General features: G+C 40.8%; 1 protein-coding gene across 5 annotated transcripts; it reads right to left on the bottom strand.

The window, feature by feature from the left end:
* Positions 1-4,279: 4,279 nt before the first annotated feature.
* Positions 4,280-17,581, bottom strand: ssrp1a (structure specific recognition protein 1a). Of its 5 annotated transcripts, XR_006405421.1 has the most exons (20): positions 17,476-17,581; positions 16,578-16,657; positions 15,323-15,508; positions 12,393-12,498; positions 11,858-12,051; positions 11,647-11,747; positions 11,234-11,363; positions 10,989-11,092; positions 10,646-10,774; positions 10,334-10,555; positions 8,882-8,954; positions 8,749-8,754; positions 7,008-7,140; positions 6,865-6,910; positions 6,622-6,754; positions 6,297-6,467; positions 5,942-6,039; positions 5,657-5,831; positions 5,156-5,285; positions 4,280-4,366 (listed from the first exon to the last, which is right to left on the bottom strand). XR_006405421.1 is itself a non-coding variant. In XM_044364005.1 (19 exons), exons 2-19 carry the CDS (start codon positions 16,629-16,631, stop codon positions 4,304-4,306), a joined length of 2,124 nt encoding a protein of 707 aa, XP_044219940.1. In that variant the 5' UTR covers positions 16,632-16,657; positions 17,476-17,581; the 3' UTR covers positions 4,280-4,303. The 5 variants fall into 5 exon arrangements, 4 of the variants coding, with proteins under 4 accessions (XP_044219940.1, XP_044219941.1, XP_044219942.1 ...); XM_044364005.1 differs by lacking the exon at positions 5,156-5,285; XM_044364006.1 differs by lacking the exon at positions 5,156-5,285 and having other exon boundaries at positions 6,297-6,464.
* Positions 17,582-17,877: the final 296 nt, after the last annotated feature.

The raw sequence follows: 17,877 nt of genomic DNA, 5'->3' as shown, positions 1-17,877 counted from the left end.
GGTTTTGCAAATTTTAGGTCCACAATTTGTCCAAAATGACCCCATGTAAAGAACTTTGAAAGAGTATGAATTGTGCTACATAAATAAACTTATCTTGCTTTGCCTTTATTGGGTCATTACATTTTTGGATTTTCATAACCCAGGATGAGAAAAAGTGTTTTCATAGTTAGTCAAGCTCAGGAAAAGAGTTAACAAATATATGTTTTGTTGAAAAAGTATTAATTCATTTGAATTACTAACAACACCAGCAATCAGGAGGTTTTCCAGCTTTAAAAGTGCAGACTGCCCAGACTGTGATGAGTAAACACATTCTTGACAAAGTTCAACTGTGATGATTTTACAGTTTCTTACGACTAACTGTGAAAAACGTCTACAACTCTCTCGGATAAAACCAAATATTCAATTGGTCTGCATCAAACATCACTGTGTTGCATTTCTGTACATCAACAGTATAGAAAAAAGAAATCTGACGCTATACTTACAGGCTCTGTAAGAGGCTTCAGACTAAATGCACTATAATAAATTACAAACTGTGGCATTATTGTGCAATAATTGCGACATACGATAGGACCACTTCTCAATACACTCACCAGCACCAGCAGCATTATTGCCTCTCACATTGAAGAGATAATGTAATGATGCAAGGACAGAGTGTGTGTGTGTGTGTGCATAAATGTATGTTCTTGGGACTATGTCATTTCTTAAGTGGGTCCATTATGTTTGTGGTCAATTAATGGTAACTGTATACAGGACAAGATACACATAAACACACACACGTACAAACAAGCACACAAGCTGTAACGTTTATCATAAAGACGTACTGTAAGGATTCCTGTAATGGCACATGATACTGTGAAACATATACATCTGTAAATATGAGACACTATTTGTCAGACTGTGGATGTAGACAAACACGAGCAGAGAGCCGATGATTGTCAGATGGATTCTCTGATGTGATTTTTGTGAAAGAGGAAACCATGGTTTTCAAGCCGCAAGAGGAGATTTATGTTAACACCAGTGGTGGAATGTAACTTAGTATATTTACTCAAATATTGTACAATTTTGAGGTATTTCTACTTTCTAGTGTATTTCCATTTTATGCTACTTTATACTTCTACTTCACTACATTTCAGAGGCAAATATTGTTGCTTTTTACTCCACTACATTTATACCAGTTATAGTTACTTTCAGACCCAAATATGATACGTAAAACAGATGATTTAACATATTAATATTTCATATTGGTAATTAATTTAGATCATTTTACAGAGATCTCTTCACACTTTGAGATTTTTCTGTCGATCATGAAAACTTTTTACAGGCTCTGTAAATCTGTACATATGTAATAAATTTAACACTGAGTGAGGCTATTTTGCATAATTAGTACTTTTACTTTTGACACTTAAAGTAAATTTTGAATGCAGGAATTGTACTTGTATTGCAGTATTTTTATACTGCAGTATTACTACTAGCTACTACTAGCAATGAAACAGTAGTTAGAGTGTTTTTAGCTTCCATACTGTGACATTTAATTGGATGATTTTTTGTAAATGCCCATGAGTTCAAGATTACAATTTAAAATCAACACATGCACACAAACATCTGAGAGCTGATACAACACAAGCAGGGATCTAGTCAGGAGAGAACAACATGTGTAAGTGCCATAAAGCTAAGTTTGAGTCCGATAGGATGTAGATGCCAACAGGCAATGCATAGAGTGCATAAATGCAGATGTTTTTTATTGTTGTTTTGTATTTTCTCTTCCTTCAGTCCATCAAGTGCAGAGGTGTTTGTGAAGTGTGTGTGTGAAGTTGTGAAGAGCTGGGTCTTTAGTCTTTTCTTATAGATTGAGAGAGACTCTGCGGATTGAACAGAGTTTCCACAACCGGGGGAACTACAGAGGAGATCAGATATCAAACATTTGAAACCACTTTACAGGAAGGGATTTTGATATAAAAATACTCAAATTATTATTATTTTTGACATATTTGGCATAGAATGAGATAAATGAACCATAAACATAAGGACACAGGATTAATACTGAGAAAATGTATTTTCCATTTCACTGTGTCTTTGAGTAAAAAGTCTCAATACCCATTACTGGTAAATACGTTCATACTTAATCCCTCTGACCGCTGACATGCTAGCATACAAACATCCCAAGATCACATGAACACAACCTCACACACCACATGAAGCAGGAAAACATACAGTCTCCCTCTGTCATTGTGACTTTAAGCGGCACAAATACGGAGAAATTATTCAAATGACTCCAAAGAAAAAGTTATGTCACAATTATCACAACATAACTGACAACACACACACACACACACACACACACACACACACACACAAACACGAGGTCATTCACAGGTGATCCAGTGAGAGTGCAGGAAGAGGACCTTATCATCTGTTGGGAGTGGAAAGGAACCACACATCCAGGGGTGCTCGGCTTTTAAAAACCACCCTCGTTGACCCTAATATAGCAGCCCTTTTACAGACCACCGTGTACTTGGCATCGACCTCCTGTTTGAAACCACTGTCTCTCCAAGCATCACCAGTGTAGTCATCTATCTGCCACTGATAACACACTTCAAAACCACCCTGCCTGGTTAAATGGGCCTGATGTACAACACCAGGGATCATTTGGGAATAACCTAAAACCAACAGTAAGAGGTTTTGCTCTTCTTCTGTCAGGCAATGTAGATGGGATCTCCCTGAGCTGCAGTGTCAATGCATTCCTACAGTGGATTGGTGCATCCTTTAATGTGGTGAAACATTACAGTAAGTTAGTTATCACCAATATTGAGAACAACAGTGATCACTCTGCCAGGATTTTAGTCTTGCATGTGGCTTTTACTGTACATGAGAAGCGTTTTTACTTGGTATGGTTATAAAAATGGCTAAAAATGGGCCGGTATTGAGGTTCAAAGTTCATTCTTGTTGTTGAAAAAAAGATACTGACAAAACAATTTCACCAACAGTCCATTTAGTAGCTGTACTAGAGCTTTTGATCATAAATCATTACATGGCAGAGTCTGCCAGTTTTCATGGAAATGTTGGTGTTTAACCTCATATTTTTTCTCTGAACACTTGCAGGACTTCTTGTCCACGTTGGATTAAAAGTTGAGAGCTCATTCTTTAGGGCCTGTGGTTTAATTATTTGATTCCCAGACTTTGTAATCAATTGGCTAAAATTGGTTCTTAGGTCTTTATGTAAATGTGTGAAAAAAAATACATACAGTACTGGAAACTTGCCTTAGAGCAGACTCACTTCAAACAAAGCTGATCAGGTCTATGACCAAGTTTCACTCATCCACACCATAAAAAGAGGAATCATGGCCAAATAAAAACAAAAAACACCACAGAATCTAACAGACTGATTATATTACAAAACAAAATATACTCTGAGATGCTCATTGTTCTGGGAAGCTGTTCCCACTCCTCCACTGAAATTCACATACAGCTTAAATTAAATAATACAGAGGACATGACCTTATTGTCCTCTGCCACTGCTCTGGAGAAAACGTGATGACTGCAGAGGTCTCACTAATAACATAAACGAGGGGAGCGCCCTGGTGGTTAAAGGGTTAAAGCATCAACCATGAACTACGATGTCTCTACTTCACATCCAGCCGGTGACTCTTCATTTCATGTCATCTGTCTACCATTAATAAAGGCATAAAATTGATTATGGATTTAAAGCTGCTGGTATTGATTATCATGCAGCAGCACTATTATGATACGATTATGACGCTATTATGATATTATGACATATTATGATGCATTTGGTTGTGTACAAGAGATCAGAGAAGTGAGAATTTATTAAAAATGATTTATTTATTTTAGCCTGAAAACATGACATGAAAAAAAAAACAAAACACAAAAACATTTCTGGCAGTTTTTAGATGAACAAAATAGCTTCCTATTTGCTCCTCTCTGCATTAATAACTAATAACCCCTATGCTCCTGATTGCTATACATCTACAACCACCATCCACATGGGTGAGATGAAAAAAACAAAAAAACAAAAAAAAACCCTTCAAGATTTCTGGGAAATGTAGTACACCAGCATACCACCACTTCACTGAGCTTTCAGTAGGGAAACCTGCTCAAATATCAAAGATCACATGAGCATTGAGAGTCAGTCACAGGATGTGAAAATGTACTCAAGCAAGCAAAACACGAAGAAAAAAATACAACTCCGCTGATTTGTCTGTCAGTCTGTTTGTGAGATATCAACATGAATAGTATAAATGTTTGGTCCATGGGTTTTGTGTATGATGGGTATGAGTGTGTGTGTTTAGTCAGACTCTTCCTCTGAGCTGGCGGGTGTGGATACAGCCTCTTCCTCCTCGTCTGATTCCTGGTAAATAAAAACAAACAAATCAACTCAGAGTATGTTTTGGTAATGTGAGAAAGACAAGAGCATCAATGAGATTACTTTTATTTCCTCTTTAATCTGAGCTACAGTAAAAAAAAATATGAAGATGGGAGTGATACTAAGATGCTGTTGAAGGTTTACATGACATGTCTGTGAAATCTGAGGCTTTACACACGTTTTCAGCGTAGTTATGGGATAACACTGTTGACTGGAATCTAACATGTCAATCTGGGCACTGATTAGGACCCTAGGCCACGGTCTAATGAAGTCCTGTTCCTATTGCTCTGGCGCTGTGCCCCGCTGGTTTACCAGTTAGTGCATGTGCCACATAACGTTAGACTGAATCTTTACCGCAGCGGCCCGTGTTCGATTCCAACCCAGACCCTTTGCTGCATGTCAGCAAAGGGTCTGGGTTGCTTCCATTGGGATTGTTTCCATAGACCTGGTTGCTCGTTTCTCTTGCGAGATCTGGCTCAAGTTCATATGTGAAAACATCTAGAGACAGGAATTGGTGGTCAGCGTGGATGATGCTGGGTTCATTTCCATGAAGTCTCAGAGTTCTTTCAAGACCACAGAGATCATGTTCCTAACCAATATCAAAAGTGAAGATTGTCTTGGTCTTTCGGTCATCTCTGCGGTCTTATTAGAGAATAGCGCTGCATTCTGCAACACGATATATCAGAGATACATAGCACTCTCTCAAACAGAGATTGCCCCTCTCCTCCCCTCACACTCACTCACACACACTCAATGACTGACTCTCCGTCTTACCTGTGACTCCTCATCTCTTTCTCTGTGCGTTTTTGTCCTGTACTCCTTTCCCTGCAACTGTCCCTCAAACCTGCAGGCTGTAGCTTCACTACAGCTTACATTATTTAAAAAGTCCTTTGTCCTCTTTCTACTGTAAGTTTATTTACATGTTCAGTAGTACACAAATATCAAACACATTTGAAATTTTATTTGTGCCTTTTCTTTTACCGATTCCACAAGAAACTCTGAGCTTTTAGTGAAGTCTCATCATTGCTGTCTTTACATAGAGTTTAATACTGTATCAACATGAGGGTGGTTTTTCTGTGTGGCTTTTAGAAGTGAGTGAAAACCTGCCACTCAAGTCTGATTTGTACATGGGTGAGTGTATCATTACAACAATTGGTAAACATATCCAGGAAACTGACTAACTGCAGGGTGTTGTGGTGAAGTGAAAGAAACAGACATGAGTGTTTATGATAATGGATCCTGTCTGATAACAACATTACTCTTTACTGGCTTTACCTTCTTCCTCTTGGACTTGCTCTTGTGGTCTGAGTCTGACGAACTCTCCTCGCTGGTCTCAATGAACTCTTTGCTTTTGAAGCTTTCGTTGCCTCCTCCTCGCTCCCGGTCCTTGTCTCCTCCGGCAGACTTCCTCTTCTTCTCCTCCTTTTTACCTCCAGACTTCCTGCTGTCCCTGATTGAGTGAAGGGTGAGGAGAAAAAAAAAAGATATATATTAAAGATTGACTTTGTCAGAAGCCAGAGAAAGAAAAAGAAAACTCGGGAGTGAATGTTTGAGCCTTACTTCTTGGAAACGGAGGATGATCCTCCACCGCTCTCGTTGTACTCTTTCTTCGCTTTGTCATACTGCCTCTTCGCCTCTCCTGCCTTTCCTTCCCACTCCTGAAGGAAACAGAAACAGAAAAGTGAGGAATGACTAAAAAAGCAATTACAGCAGAGAAAAAGTTATTGTAAAAGCTGGTTAAGTAAAGTGTGAGTTAAATCCTTCTAAATCTATAAAAATGTTTCCTTTAACTTGCATTCTTTGGTTTCATATCTTTCTATGGTCCCAACCCATCTGTACTACTGCACTCAACTATATAAACCTGTCAGCTTAATGTCTAAAATGTAAATTCCTCCTCCTTGTTCTTTTCCCTCACCTCCTTCTCATCTTTGCCCAGTTGTCTCCACATTTCTCCAGCCTTCTTGGAGATCTCTGTGATGGAGATACCAGGGTTCTCCGACTTGATTCGCTCGCGACTGGAGTTGAGCCACAGCATGTAGGCACTCATTGGCCTCTTGGGGCCTCCGGTGTCTTTCTGCTTCTTCTTCTCCAATTGGAAAAAGGAATGAAATCGGCAGGTGAACATGAGCAGTTATACAAGTTCACACCAGGACATTCCTCTGGAAACAAGACTCAGTAATCTCATCGTCTCTTGTACCTTCATAATTCTCTCTTTTGGTACCCGTCCCATCTGCTCTTACCTCTTTGCGTGGTTTCTTTTCCTTCTTCTCCTTCACCACTTTGGCTTTCTTTGCCTTCTTCTTCTTTGCGCTCTCATCTTCGCTTTCGTCTCCTTCGTCGCTGCTGTTGCTCGCTGAAGCCTTGCTGTCGTACCTGATCGATGGAGGCGCAGAAACAGAACAGGAAATTAAGTTATAGTGAAGGAAGAGCTGATTCAAAACAAAGAGCAATTCTAAGAGAGAGAGAGAGAGAGAGTCACTTACTCTTCTGCAATGTCGTCATCTTCTTCTCCAGGGTTGAAAGACTCATCTAAAGAGTGAAACAGGAAAGAGAGGCCCCAATCAGACATGCTGATCTAAATTCAATATGTAATGCCGATCTCGTACATACTGAAACTATCACTGACCGCTTCCGCTATCCGAATCGTCGCTGTCATTGCCCTCCTCTCTGATCTTGCCCTCGGCCTTCATCCTCTCCAGGTAGGCATCATGCTGGTCGTCGTCTGAGTCGCTGTACTCGTCAATCTTACCCTTCATGCCCTGGAAGGACACTGTATGGTCAAAACCCCAAAACAACACTATCCACAATGCAGCATTTTCATAGAGAACTCTTCTTCGGAAAATCTCATCAGGAGCCCTTGATAAAACATCAGAGATACAACTAATTTCACTGTTGATTGATCATTTAGTTTATAAAATGTCAGAAAAATGCCCATCACCATTTCCCAGAGCCACGGGTACATCTTACAATTGCTTGTTTTTCTCCAAAGACTTTTAATTTACAATAAGAAATCAGCCAATCCACACATCTGAGGAGCCGGAAACAGCAAATGTGGATTTTATTGCTTAATAAAGGACTTAAATGATGAGTCAATAAATTAGTTATATATTGTAGAATAATAATTTTCTGTTGCATTATGGACGAATTGTTTTGCCTCTAAACAAAATAAAGAAAACTATGTTTGATGGTTAAGTCGGTTTGTGTCAATTCTTGTTTTTATGTCAGGATACAATTTTGTGAATTTTAAGTTTTACTGGATGATCCTGCAAACTTTGGGCCTCGTGCAAGAACATTTTCGTATTCTTATCCTAAATCTATCTGACTTTTTTCTGTGAGGTTTGTCTGCTGAGTGCTGCGAGATTCAACAAACCAGCTTAACTTAAACTAATTTCTCATTTAAACTGGATGAATGACACGTGTTCATGAGTGGATGTGTGATATTTGATCATTAGCATCATGTACACCTCCAAACTGCCATATAAAGTGCTTCATTTGTGTTTAATTCACAAAAATGCAAGAGCAGAATTTTACATTGCAGTGTTGTCGGTTGTATTGTCATGAATCAAAAGACAAAACCATGCAGATTTTTAGTGTGACGTGCCACTCATTAAAAAAAGAAATCACACACACATAAAATGACAAAAAACAAAAACCCACACACAGAAAAAAAATCTGGCTACACTGTAAGGTCATCTCGGATACCAACTCCAAACTATTTTCTTTTCCCACTTTCTTTCCGATCTGCGCTCATCAATATCTGTGACTGCCGGGGGACAGAGACAACAAGCCAGCGAGGCTCCAATCAAAACACCGGCAGGAAATGGAGAGCGGGCCCATTCATTTTCCTTGACCTACTCTGCTGACCTCGTCCCCATGGCAACAGATGGCCTTGTTACCACTGAAATTGAGGTGGTGCTTCAGCTGTGTTTTTAGACTGATCAGTCTGTCAAACAGACAGTATTATGGGTAATGCAATCAGCACTGCCTATGTTGCTGCGGTCATGGTGACAGCTGTGTTGAGTGTTAAAGCACACCAAAAGCCCCCGGGCCACACATTAGTCAGCACAATGCAAATAAATACACACATACACACACACACGCGCGCGCACACACTCACTCACTGAGTTATCAAACACTCCTTCACCCCCCTGTCCCATTATTAGTCACAAATCAGTCCAGATTCATCATGGCCAACACAAATCTTATTGGTAACGTCCAAACAAAATCAAGATCATAGGAGTCAACTCTTCGTAACACACACACACACACACACACACACAGAGCGGCACGCCATGCAAGCAGAAATCACTCCACACCAATAAAAATCAAGTTCCTAGTCCACATGTGACGCCCGTGACCACACCTACCTTCTTCTACAGGGGTACAAGGACAGACACATAAGAGAAGGGCAACAACCATCAATATCTGGGATGGAGTATGTCTGACAAACTGGTGTGATATCTTACAAACTGGGAGAATGTTTGATGGCAAATGTGTTACCTCTTTGAACCCTCTGTTCTTGATGTTGAGCTTCTTGGCGTTAACAAAGTCAAACAGTTTGCCGTACTCTTCTCTAAAAAGGGGAGAAAGACATGAGTTAGTTTGGCTGGTTTGGATTCACTCGATACTTTCAGTTGAAAATATGATTTAAAATCTGTATTACAACAAATTATCACATTTAATCTTAACAAAGATGAGTTAAGTATTTTTAAAATACATCAGCACATGAAATTTCCATTCTCAGGTTTGCTCACTTTTTATAAATCTGTCTCGATTAATTACAGTACGACCACTTTTATATTCTAGACTTTGGGCTGATTGATGTCTGACTGATGTAGCTATTCTCAGTTTAAATTTAATTGATTTAAATTATTTGTTGAAAACTGCAAGGGGAGTAAATTTAGTTAGGCAAGATTCCCGGTGTCGGCAATTCAATGAATTCTGTTTATTGTTCAGTCCTACTGGCAAACCAACCAGATCTTCATGCTCTGACAATATAACAGAGTACAACAAACTAAAGTCAGTGGAAATAACCAAATATCTGCTTTCAACAGCAACTATTGTCAATGAATTCCCACCAATATGCAGCGCAGCAGCAAAAACACTTCTCTACACATGTACTGGCATTAACACGATTATTCCTTATCAAACACCTAAATTGTTGTTTAAATCAGTAAAAGTTTCCCATCACTCTGCACAGTAACTCTTTTAGGTGATGTCAGGTGTGTTGTACAAAGTCTTTGCCTGTTCTCAAACTTCGGTTCTGCTGAGTGCCGTACACACTTTGTCTGTGAACCAATCAAACCAAAGCAGCTCGATATAAAGCCACAGCAACTGAACCTGTGTTTCCACTGCCTGCGTGTTTAACAAGTCTTATCCTTGTTTTGAGAAACTGGAATATGCTAGATGTATCACTACAACAAAGAAAAATACATAAATAAAAGAAACAGGATACTGTGGCATGTAAACAACTTCTCCAGGATTCTGATTACCGCCTGCCATACGTGCCAGTGCGTTCTTAGCTTGTGTCACGTAGCAGGTAGTGGGTGAAGTATTAATTGGAAGTGAGAGTCTGACGATAATGTGGATGATACATTTTAGCACTTCCCTCATTCATTACTGGTGATAAGATGGAGAAGCAAAGTGCTGACTGCAGCAAACTCCAGGCAGCCAAAAACCAAAGTGCTCATCCTCATTAATTGATGTAACTATTGCAGAAATTACGCTAAGTAGCTGAAGGTCGAGGACACAGACAATCAGAAACCTGAATACTGACTCATGTAAACAGGAATGAGAAGAATGATCCTTGTTACATATCCATAATAAAAATCCTGTTGAAACCCAAAACCAGGATTCTTATGTTCATGTCAAAGTGCTCATTGTTACTGTAGATCTGATGATCTGATTACAGATATTCTTGAATGACAGAACTCGTGTGCGCTGCGTCCTCACCTCTCAATGCTGCTGAAGGTGTACTGGTTCCCCTGCTTGGTCTCGATCTCAAAGTCGAAGGAACGCGTTGTGGTGGTGCCTCTGGCAAAGTTGACGCAAGAGATCTCCTCAAAGCGCAGGTGCACAGGGGGCTTGTGGACGTAGATGAAGCCCCTCTCCAGGGGGTAGAGGAGGCCTGACGACGCTTTGTAGGAGCAGGTGATGCACTGAGCCCCCGAGTGGCTGAGGAGTAAGAGATGGAGGGTGGAAGTGTGACTGGATGTACTTAATGTGAGAAAATGTGTTTTCCGAATGCGTGAATGAGGTGCCTACCCCTGGAAGTTTCCTGGCACGGTGATCTTTCGGTTGACCAGGGCCTTCATCACCCTGCTGACCATCTCATAGAGAGACCCTGACATGTTCTTACTGAGTTTGCCCTCGAAACGGCGCTCGACATCCTCCCTGTTGGACACACAGAAGAAAGGACAGGTTTTCTACCTAAAAATGAACATCTTAGGCATCTTTCCACTACATGTACTGTAATTCAAAGGACAGAAGAAGTTGGTGCCAGTGCAAACACATAATAACACCTCTTCAGATCTTTGCTTCCCCCTAGTGGATACACACTCTACAACATTAGACAGGACTAATGTTTATCAAATATCAATAAACTCACTCGCTCATGTTGAGTGTGAGGCTGATGTCCTCTTCTTTGGAAAAGAGCAGAATAAGGAAGTGATAACGAGTCTGTCCCTGCTTGATGGGAGGATCCAGACTGATCTACCAAGACAACGTGAAAAAGAGAAAATACAAGTGTGAGGAAAAAGTGAGACCCATGAGCCGATATGGGTACAAACTTCAATTTTATCTCCGTGTCAAATTAAATAGCTGACTGGAAGGCAGACAGAAAAATCCACTTACCACGAAGAACATCTGCCTCTGGTCCTTGTGTGGCAGCAGGAATAGACGGAGGACGGTAGTGTAAGGAATCTTGTAGTCAAAGGTCTTACCATGAAGGTGAAGGAAGGTCGGGTAGATACGGATATCATATCTGAGAGAGGAAGACATAAAGAAAGTCATCAATCCAAATGCTTAGCTGAGGTGTATGATGTCGTGTAGCTCGAGGAGTTGAGCACTAACACCGTCATGTTCTGGGGTCTGACTACCAGTTTGACCTTTCATGCCAAAAATGAATTCATTTGAGAAACTGCAGGGTGTTTTGAATAAAAACCTCTACCAGATTCAAAAGTTGTGTCATGTTAATGTCAGAGTGGATAACAAGAAGGAGGAAATCTGTGAGTGACTGTTTCGTGTCCAAGTGTCGATCCTCTAACCTTCCTCTGGGTGTAAGACACTGCAGCTCTTTGAAGATACACACTGCGTCTCCTGTTGCCTGGATCACATCAGCCTTAGACAGCACGTTCTGGGCAAACGCCTGAAGGTAGACACACACGTTTAGTGCTATCACCAGCATAGGTTTACAAAACTAAACATATTACTTTATGAAGGAGGCAATAGTAAAAGAAACAGCCCATCTTTCCTCACCTCCACGGGGTCTTGCCGTTCATCAGCCTGGCTGGGTGGGACATAGAATCGGACCTCCATGAGTGAGACCTCAGTGTCGTCATTCTGGTGAAACTCCAGAGTGACTTCATTTTTCCCCGTGGCGCACTGGGACACGTTGGACAGCGGGATCTCGAACGCTGTATTGTCATTAATGTCGAACGATAACAGAGGTCCTGTAGTGGAGGAGGGGAGAGGAGTGAGAACCAGTTATCTAATGTCAGTGACAAATGTTTTAAATGCATTTTTTTCATGTTTTATGTATTTTTCTATAGAAAGTGGGTTATTAAAGGACCAAATTCAGTTCAGCCAGGTGTCAAGACTTTCCATCTGTTCTATACGGATCATTTGGCTTGACAGAAGTACATCAGTCCAAACTAATCTTCACACCATGGCAGCTTAATTTCACCCTACTCTTTATTTTCAGTGCATAGTATACATTACTACAGTGACCCTGTGCCAAAATGAATCTTGCAGTGAGGATATTTTGGTCATATGTGTGTGTGTGTATTTTTACCTGAGAACTTGGCTGTTCCCCAGTTCCAGCCCTTCACACACATGTCTTTCTCTGTCAGCTCCACCTTGTAGTTCGCCTTGAAAAACTCAGAGATCTTCTCAAAGTCCTGATGGTGCAAAAGATGAAACAAGGAGGGGGGAGGGAGAACATGAGAGAAGTCAGAGAAAGAGTTTGACAGAGCAGGGAGGGAGAATAGAAAAAAAAAAGAGGAAGGCTCAAAGTTAGCAAGGCAGTAAACATACTGGCACTGCATGGGTCAAAGCTTAGCAAAACACCACCCTCACCCCTTAAAAAATGAAGAGAGGATGGGGGAGCTAATTAATCACAACGCAATTATAACCACGCCTGCCACTTGGGCCTCCTGGGAACATTGGAGGTGAATGTAATCCATCCGCCCTCTCTGTCCTCCCCTCCACACCGCCACTGACAATCAGCCTGTTTATTTATCTTGCAGGCCCGCTCACAAGTGGAAAGGACACACACACGCACGCACGCACACAGACATACATACGCACAGCGACAAACACATGGTCAATCACACACACATAGGCACTGTCCGAGTAGTACGCACACATGTGGAAGTGATTGTGGTGTGTGAGCACGGCAGAGAGTGAGACTGTGGGAAACAAGCGTTTACGCACCTGGATATCTGCCTGTCCATAAGGTTATTACAGCCAATTAGAGCCCAGAGAGTCAGTGCGTGTGCGTGTGTGTGTGTGAGCGCCTTACTTCATCACTGTGTTTGTTAGCCTAGATTAAGGAATTGTTTATATAAGAGAGCATGTGTGAGCAGATGTGTAAATGCATAAAAACATGTGTATGAGCAACCTGTTGGTGTTGATGTATGTTCATTCCCAGTGTCCCCATCACGCCTGCTGTTCAGCCTTTCTCTACTCCTCATTATCAGCTTGTTTAATCATAATAAACATAGACCCCCCACTTCAAACAACACACACACACACAGTTTGCCCAATGTAACCACCTACTGGTTTGTCTTTTATTACTACATTTTTCAACCCTGCTCTCCCAACAATCTTCAATCTCTCAGTTGTTAAAACATGCACTTGTCTCTTTAGCTTCTATATTTCACCAAATCAGGCAGGTATGAAACTGTTCTGTGCTTGTGCCCGTGTGATACCTGAGTTTCAGTAGCTAAATAAAGTTATTTTTTAATATCTAAGTTTGAGGAACATGAACATGTTTGTCCTGTATGTAGCTGTACAAGAACTTTGCCTACAAAATACAGTCTAAAATCCATGTTTCATTAAGTACATAGCACTATGAATCTGACCAAGCGTTCAATTATAACTTTTGGTATCTGACAGTTTTCAATACACGTTTTGTTTGTTTTTGAGTTTTGATACCCAGAAATCAGCACTCAACCTAGAGTGTTACTTTTGGTTTTGTTTAATTTCAGATTTTGATACTTGACAGACAGTTGGTACCAAAACAGCGCTGTATACTCAACCCCAATACCAACATGTAACCACAATGGGTTGCTGCTTACACTTGTCACCACAATCTCAATGTAAACGCTGATGTCTTGGGCCAGTTAGTAGTATGTTAGTAGAATTTGGTGGCATCTAGCGGAAAGGACTTGGCAGAAATGCAATATAATATTCATAAGTATGTTTTAATTAATATACAATCAGCTGAAAATAAGAATCGTGTTTTTGTTACCTTAAAATGAGCCCTTTATATCTACATAGGGAGCGGGTCCTCTTCCACAGAGCCCGCCATGTTCCATCGCCATGTTTCTACAGAAGCCCAGAACGGACAAACCAAACACTGGCTCTAGAGAGGGCCTTTTGTGGCCATCGTAGGTTCTCCTACATGCTTGGAAGGCGAGGGGGGACATGGAGGGGTATTCGGTTGGTTGCAATCTGCAACCTCACCGCTAGATGCCACTAAATCCTACACACTGGTTCTTTAAGTGACATGAACAGAAGTGCTGTACATGCCTCTACACCCCCTGCTCCTCCAGTAGATAATTACAGCTAAGCTTGGTCGGCTACAGAACCGCCTCCCTGGCAGACAGTCATCGTCTTGCTCAAGGACACTTCAGAAGAACAGATGCATCAAAGCGCCAACACAGCTCGCCAGCAGCTAAACCTCCAGCCAATTCCCGATTACCGATACTAGCTGTGGGATAATAAACAATGACATCACACCCTGAGCACTGGCGCGAGGATCCATCCCCCCCCAAAAAATACACTGATTAACCCCAGGAGACCCCGCTCACAGTCACAGACTCCAGGTTATACCCGCTGCTCCATCCGAGCCGTTTACTTGAACGCTGACACTCCCCGTAGACTTAGACCAGCAGGGGAAAGAAAAAGAAGTAGGGTGATAAAAAACAAACACAGCCACAATTTTTTTTCTTGTCTGTCTTCTGAGCCAAATTGTTTCAGTGGATTGATATAAACACTGACTCACATGAGCCGATGATTACACTGTTTATGGAACACACATGCTAGCGCTGGTTTCCCTCATTAATCCCATTAGGAGCTTTTGGGAGAATAGCTGGCTCATTCATGTACTTTTGATAGCAAAACACACTCAAATGGTGGCCTTTTTTTCACAAGATGGTAGCGTTTTCCTGTGGAAATGTCAGACATGGGATGGAAGTTGTTTATCAGCGGTTCCCTTGCTTGTGTTACATCCTCTTGTCATAAACACAGCGCTGACCAAACCAGCCTTGCCTTGTTCTCCTCTGGGTAAGGTAACAATTATTTCCCAGAAACAGAAAATACAACCAGAGAGAAAAAATTTGAGTCTGTTGAGGTATCACGGCAGGAAAAATATGGACAGCATCAGCTGGAAGCCTTGATCAGCCTTCTAAACATAAAAACTGTGCTTTATTTGCACATAAAAGCAAACAAATAAAATGAAGCCTGCAGGTATGTCGTGTATGTACAGAAAACACTCACAGTGTCCCTGAAGCCATCATATTTGTAGACGTGTCCTCCGCTGGTGGACAGTTTGATGCCGTGACCTAAACACACTCGTCTCCACTGGGCCAGGTTGAGCTCACCCGCTGGGATGCTGTCCACCTTCCCTGTCTTGCTGCTCTTATAAACCACATTCTGCTTGCTGAAACGCAGCCGGCCGTCATTCTGCAGAGACAACGGGAAGACAAAAGATACAAACTCACACATGATTCATTTTAAAATACTATAGTTCAAAGCTGCAAGTAAGACTTTGTTTATAGTTAAGCTGAAACAATTAGTTGATTGACAGGAGAAAATTCTCTCAACAATTTTGATAATTGATGAATAATCGTCGTCATTTTTTGGCCTTCTTTAAATACCTATATATCTTGGGTTTTGGACTGCTGGTCTGGAAAAAAGGCAATTTGATGACGTCCCCTTAGGCTCTGGGAAATTGTGATGGTCATTTTTGACAGTCAATATTTCCTGATATTTTTAAATTATTGTTGTTGAACATTTTATGCCTTTATTTAACAGCGACAGCGGAGATGAGAGATTAACACCTCGGCCACCACAGAGCGCCCCATTTTCTGATATTTTATATACCAGAAAACAGACAAAGACATAATACGCTACGACTGCAAGTGACGATTATTTTCATTATCAATTAATCTGTCGATTATTTTCTTAATTAACCGATAAATTAATTGGTTAAAAAAAAAAGACGATTACAGTTGCCCAAAGCCTGAGGTGACATCGTCAAATGTCTTGTTTTGTCAACAATCCAAAGATATTCAGTTCACAATCGATGAAGACTGAAGAAACCAGAAGATATGAATTTGTTCTATATTCATTTGAACGGCTGGAACCAGATAATTTTGCAGCTCTATAATAAACATGTTAATCGGTCATGAAAATAATTTTGGGATAACTTATAAACCACAATGATAATACCAGTTCTCTCATACCAGTCTTTTTGTACAATTCACGGTACAAACCCAAGTGCAAAGCAGGTTACTCCTCTGATACTGACTATTATAATGTAACTGCATGATGTTTTTATTCTTCATTCTTTTCCAGTTTAACAAGTATATTAAAAAAAGATCTCATTCATATAACAGGGCTAAAAACTTTGCAGCTGGAGTAAGATTATATTACAACCATGGCTTTTTAAAGAGGATATCACCCATCAAATGTATTTTCATATCCTACTGGATCAGTTAAGGGAGCAGAGGTGTTTGGTGAGGATACTGACCCAGGAGCCTTTCACCTCCTGGTAAATCTCGTTGAACTCCAGAGTGTCTCCCATCTCTGCTGCAGGGGATGACTGATGCTCTGCAGACAAACACAATAGAAATCATTAGCTTACATGGAGCCAAACCACAGATTTTCCAGCTGTATTTTCAGCTTGGTACAGGAATCTTTCATTTAATCCTAAAACAACCATTTTCGCTCCTTTGATTGAGCTTCTGACCACATTCCCGATAAATAAGTTTGATGTTGCTGAAAACATGAATGGTCAGAAACGAGGAGAGGGCATTCAATTGCAGGATTATAACTTTTTATTGTACTTTTCGCTGTGATAACCACATATTTCTTTATAAACGCTGTCTACTGCACTCTCGGTTTAAAAGCACCGAGTGATTCTGTGTAAGCTAACTTAGCTAACAGTTAACGTTGCTGACTTAGCCACATGACGGTTGGTATTTCAGTTAACAGTAGAGCGATTTTCTACTAAAATATAAGCCGTTACTTCTCTCTGAGACGCAGCCGTTAGCAACGGTTAGATAAACATTATTTCAGAGCACAAACCATCGCTAATGTTAACTTATTGCTGCGCAAGAAACAATAGCTAAGCTAACTTGGACTGCACGGGGTGCACTTCTTTTATGGAACGGCGTTGCACACGTTTGATCTAAAGGATGAGAAGACATCTGGCGCTGGAACACCGCCCCATTAGAGACACAGTGTGCATCAAATCGAGCGCTCCATTACAGCTAGGCCGGCGTAAAGACACCAAATGATGCTCAAGAGTTCATTTTAGCTCCAAGTAAAGCACGTAGGCAATATAAACTTCCCTCGCTACTTACAAAAGTCGCAAAACGAGTGTCTAAATAAACGATTAAGTATTATTTGATAACTTTGTGTCTTACTGTCAATGTGATCAGCAGGTTCGCCTGTTTCCCGCGTGTAGCATCGGGAGCTAGCGCTACGTCACAGGAAAGACTCAGGGGATGTTTGTATTCACTTCCGGTACGGCGAAGAAGGTTTTTTTATTCATTAAAGCTTTTTTGAAATGCACAAACACTGTGGAATATTTTACAAGTATCTGTTTTTTTAGTATTTGGACAATCGAGATGTTCATGTTAACTATTGTTAAAAAAAGAAAGTCGTCATCAGTCTGCAGTGACCACTGATGACCACTGGGTGTCAGACTACACAGCTAATGAAATACACCAGCATCAGTCCAGTTATCATCTATTTCTGTTCTATTCTACTCTAATGTCAAAATGGAAATATAAAACAGGACCTAACTCACAATGCAACAGTGCTTC

This window comes from Thunnus albacares, chromosome 10 (assembly GCF_914725855.1).
Source record: "Thunnus albacares chromosome 10, fThuAlb1.1, whole genome shotgun sequence".
In the NCBI taxonomy this organism is placed as follows: domain Eukaryota; kingdom Metazoa; phylum Chordata; class Actinopteri; order Scombriformes; family Scombridae; genus Thunnus; species Thunnus albacares.
Note: the sequence above shows the minus strand (reverse complement) of the source record. Positions and strands in the feature narration are given on the sequence as shown.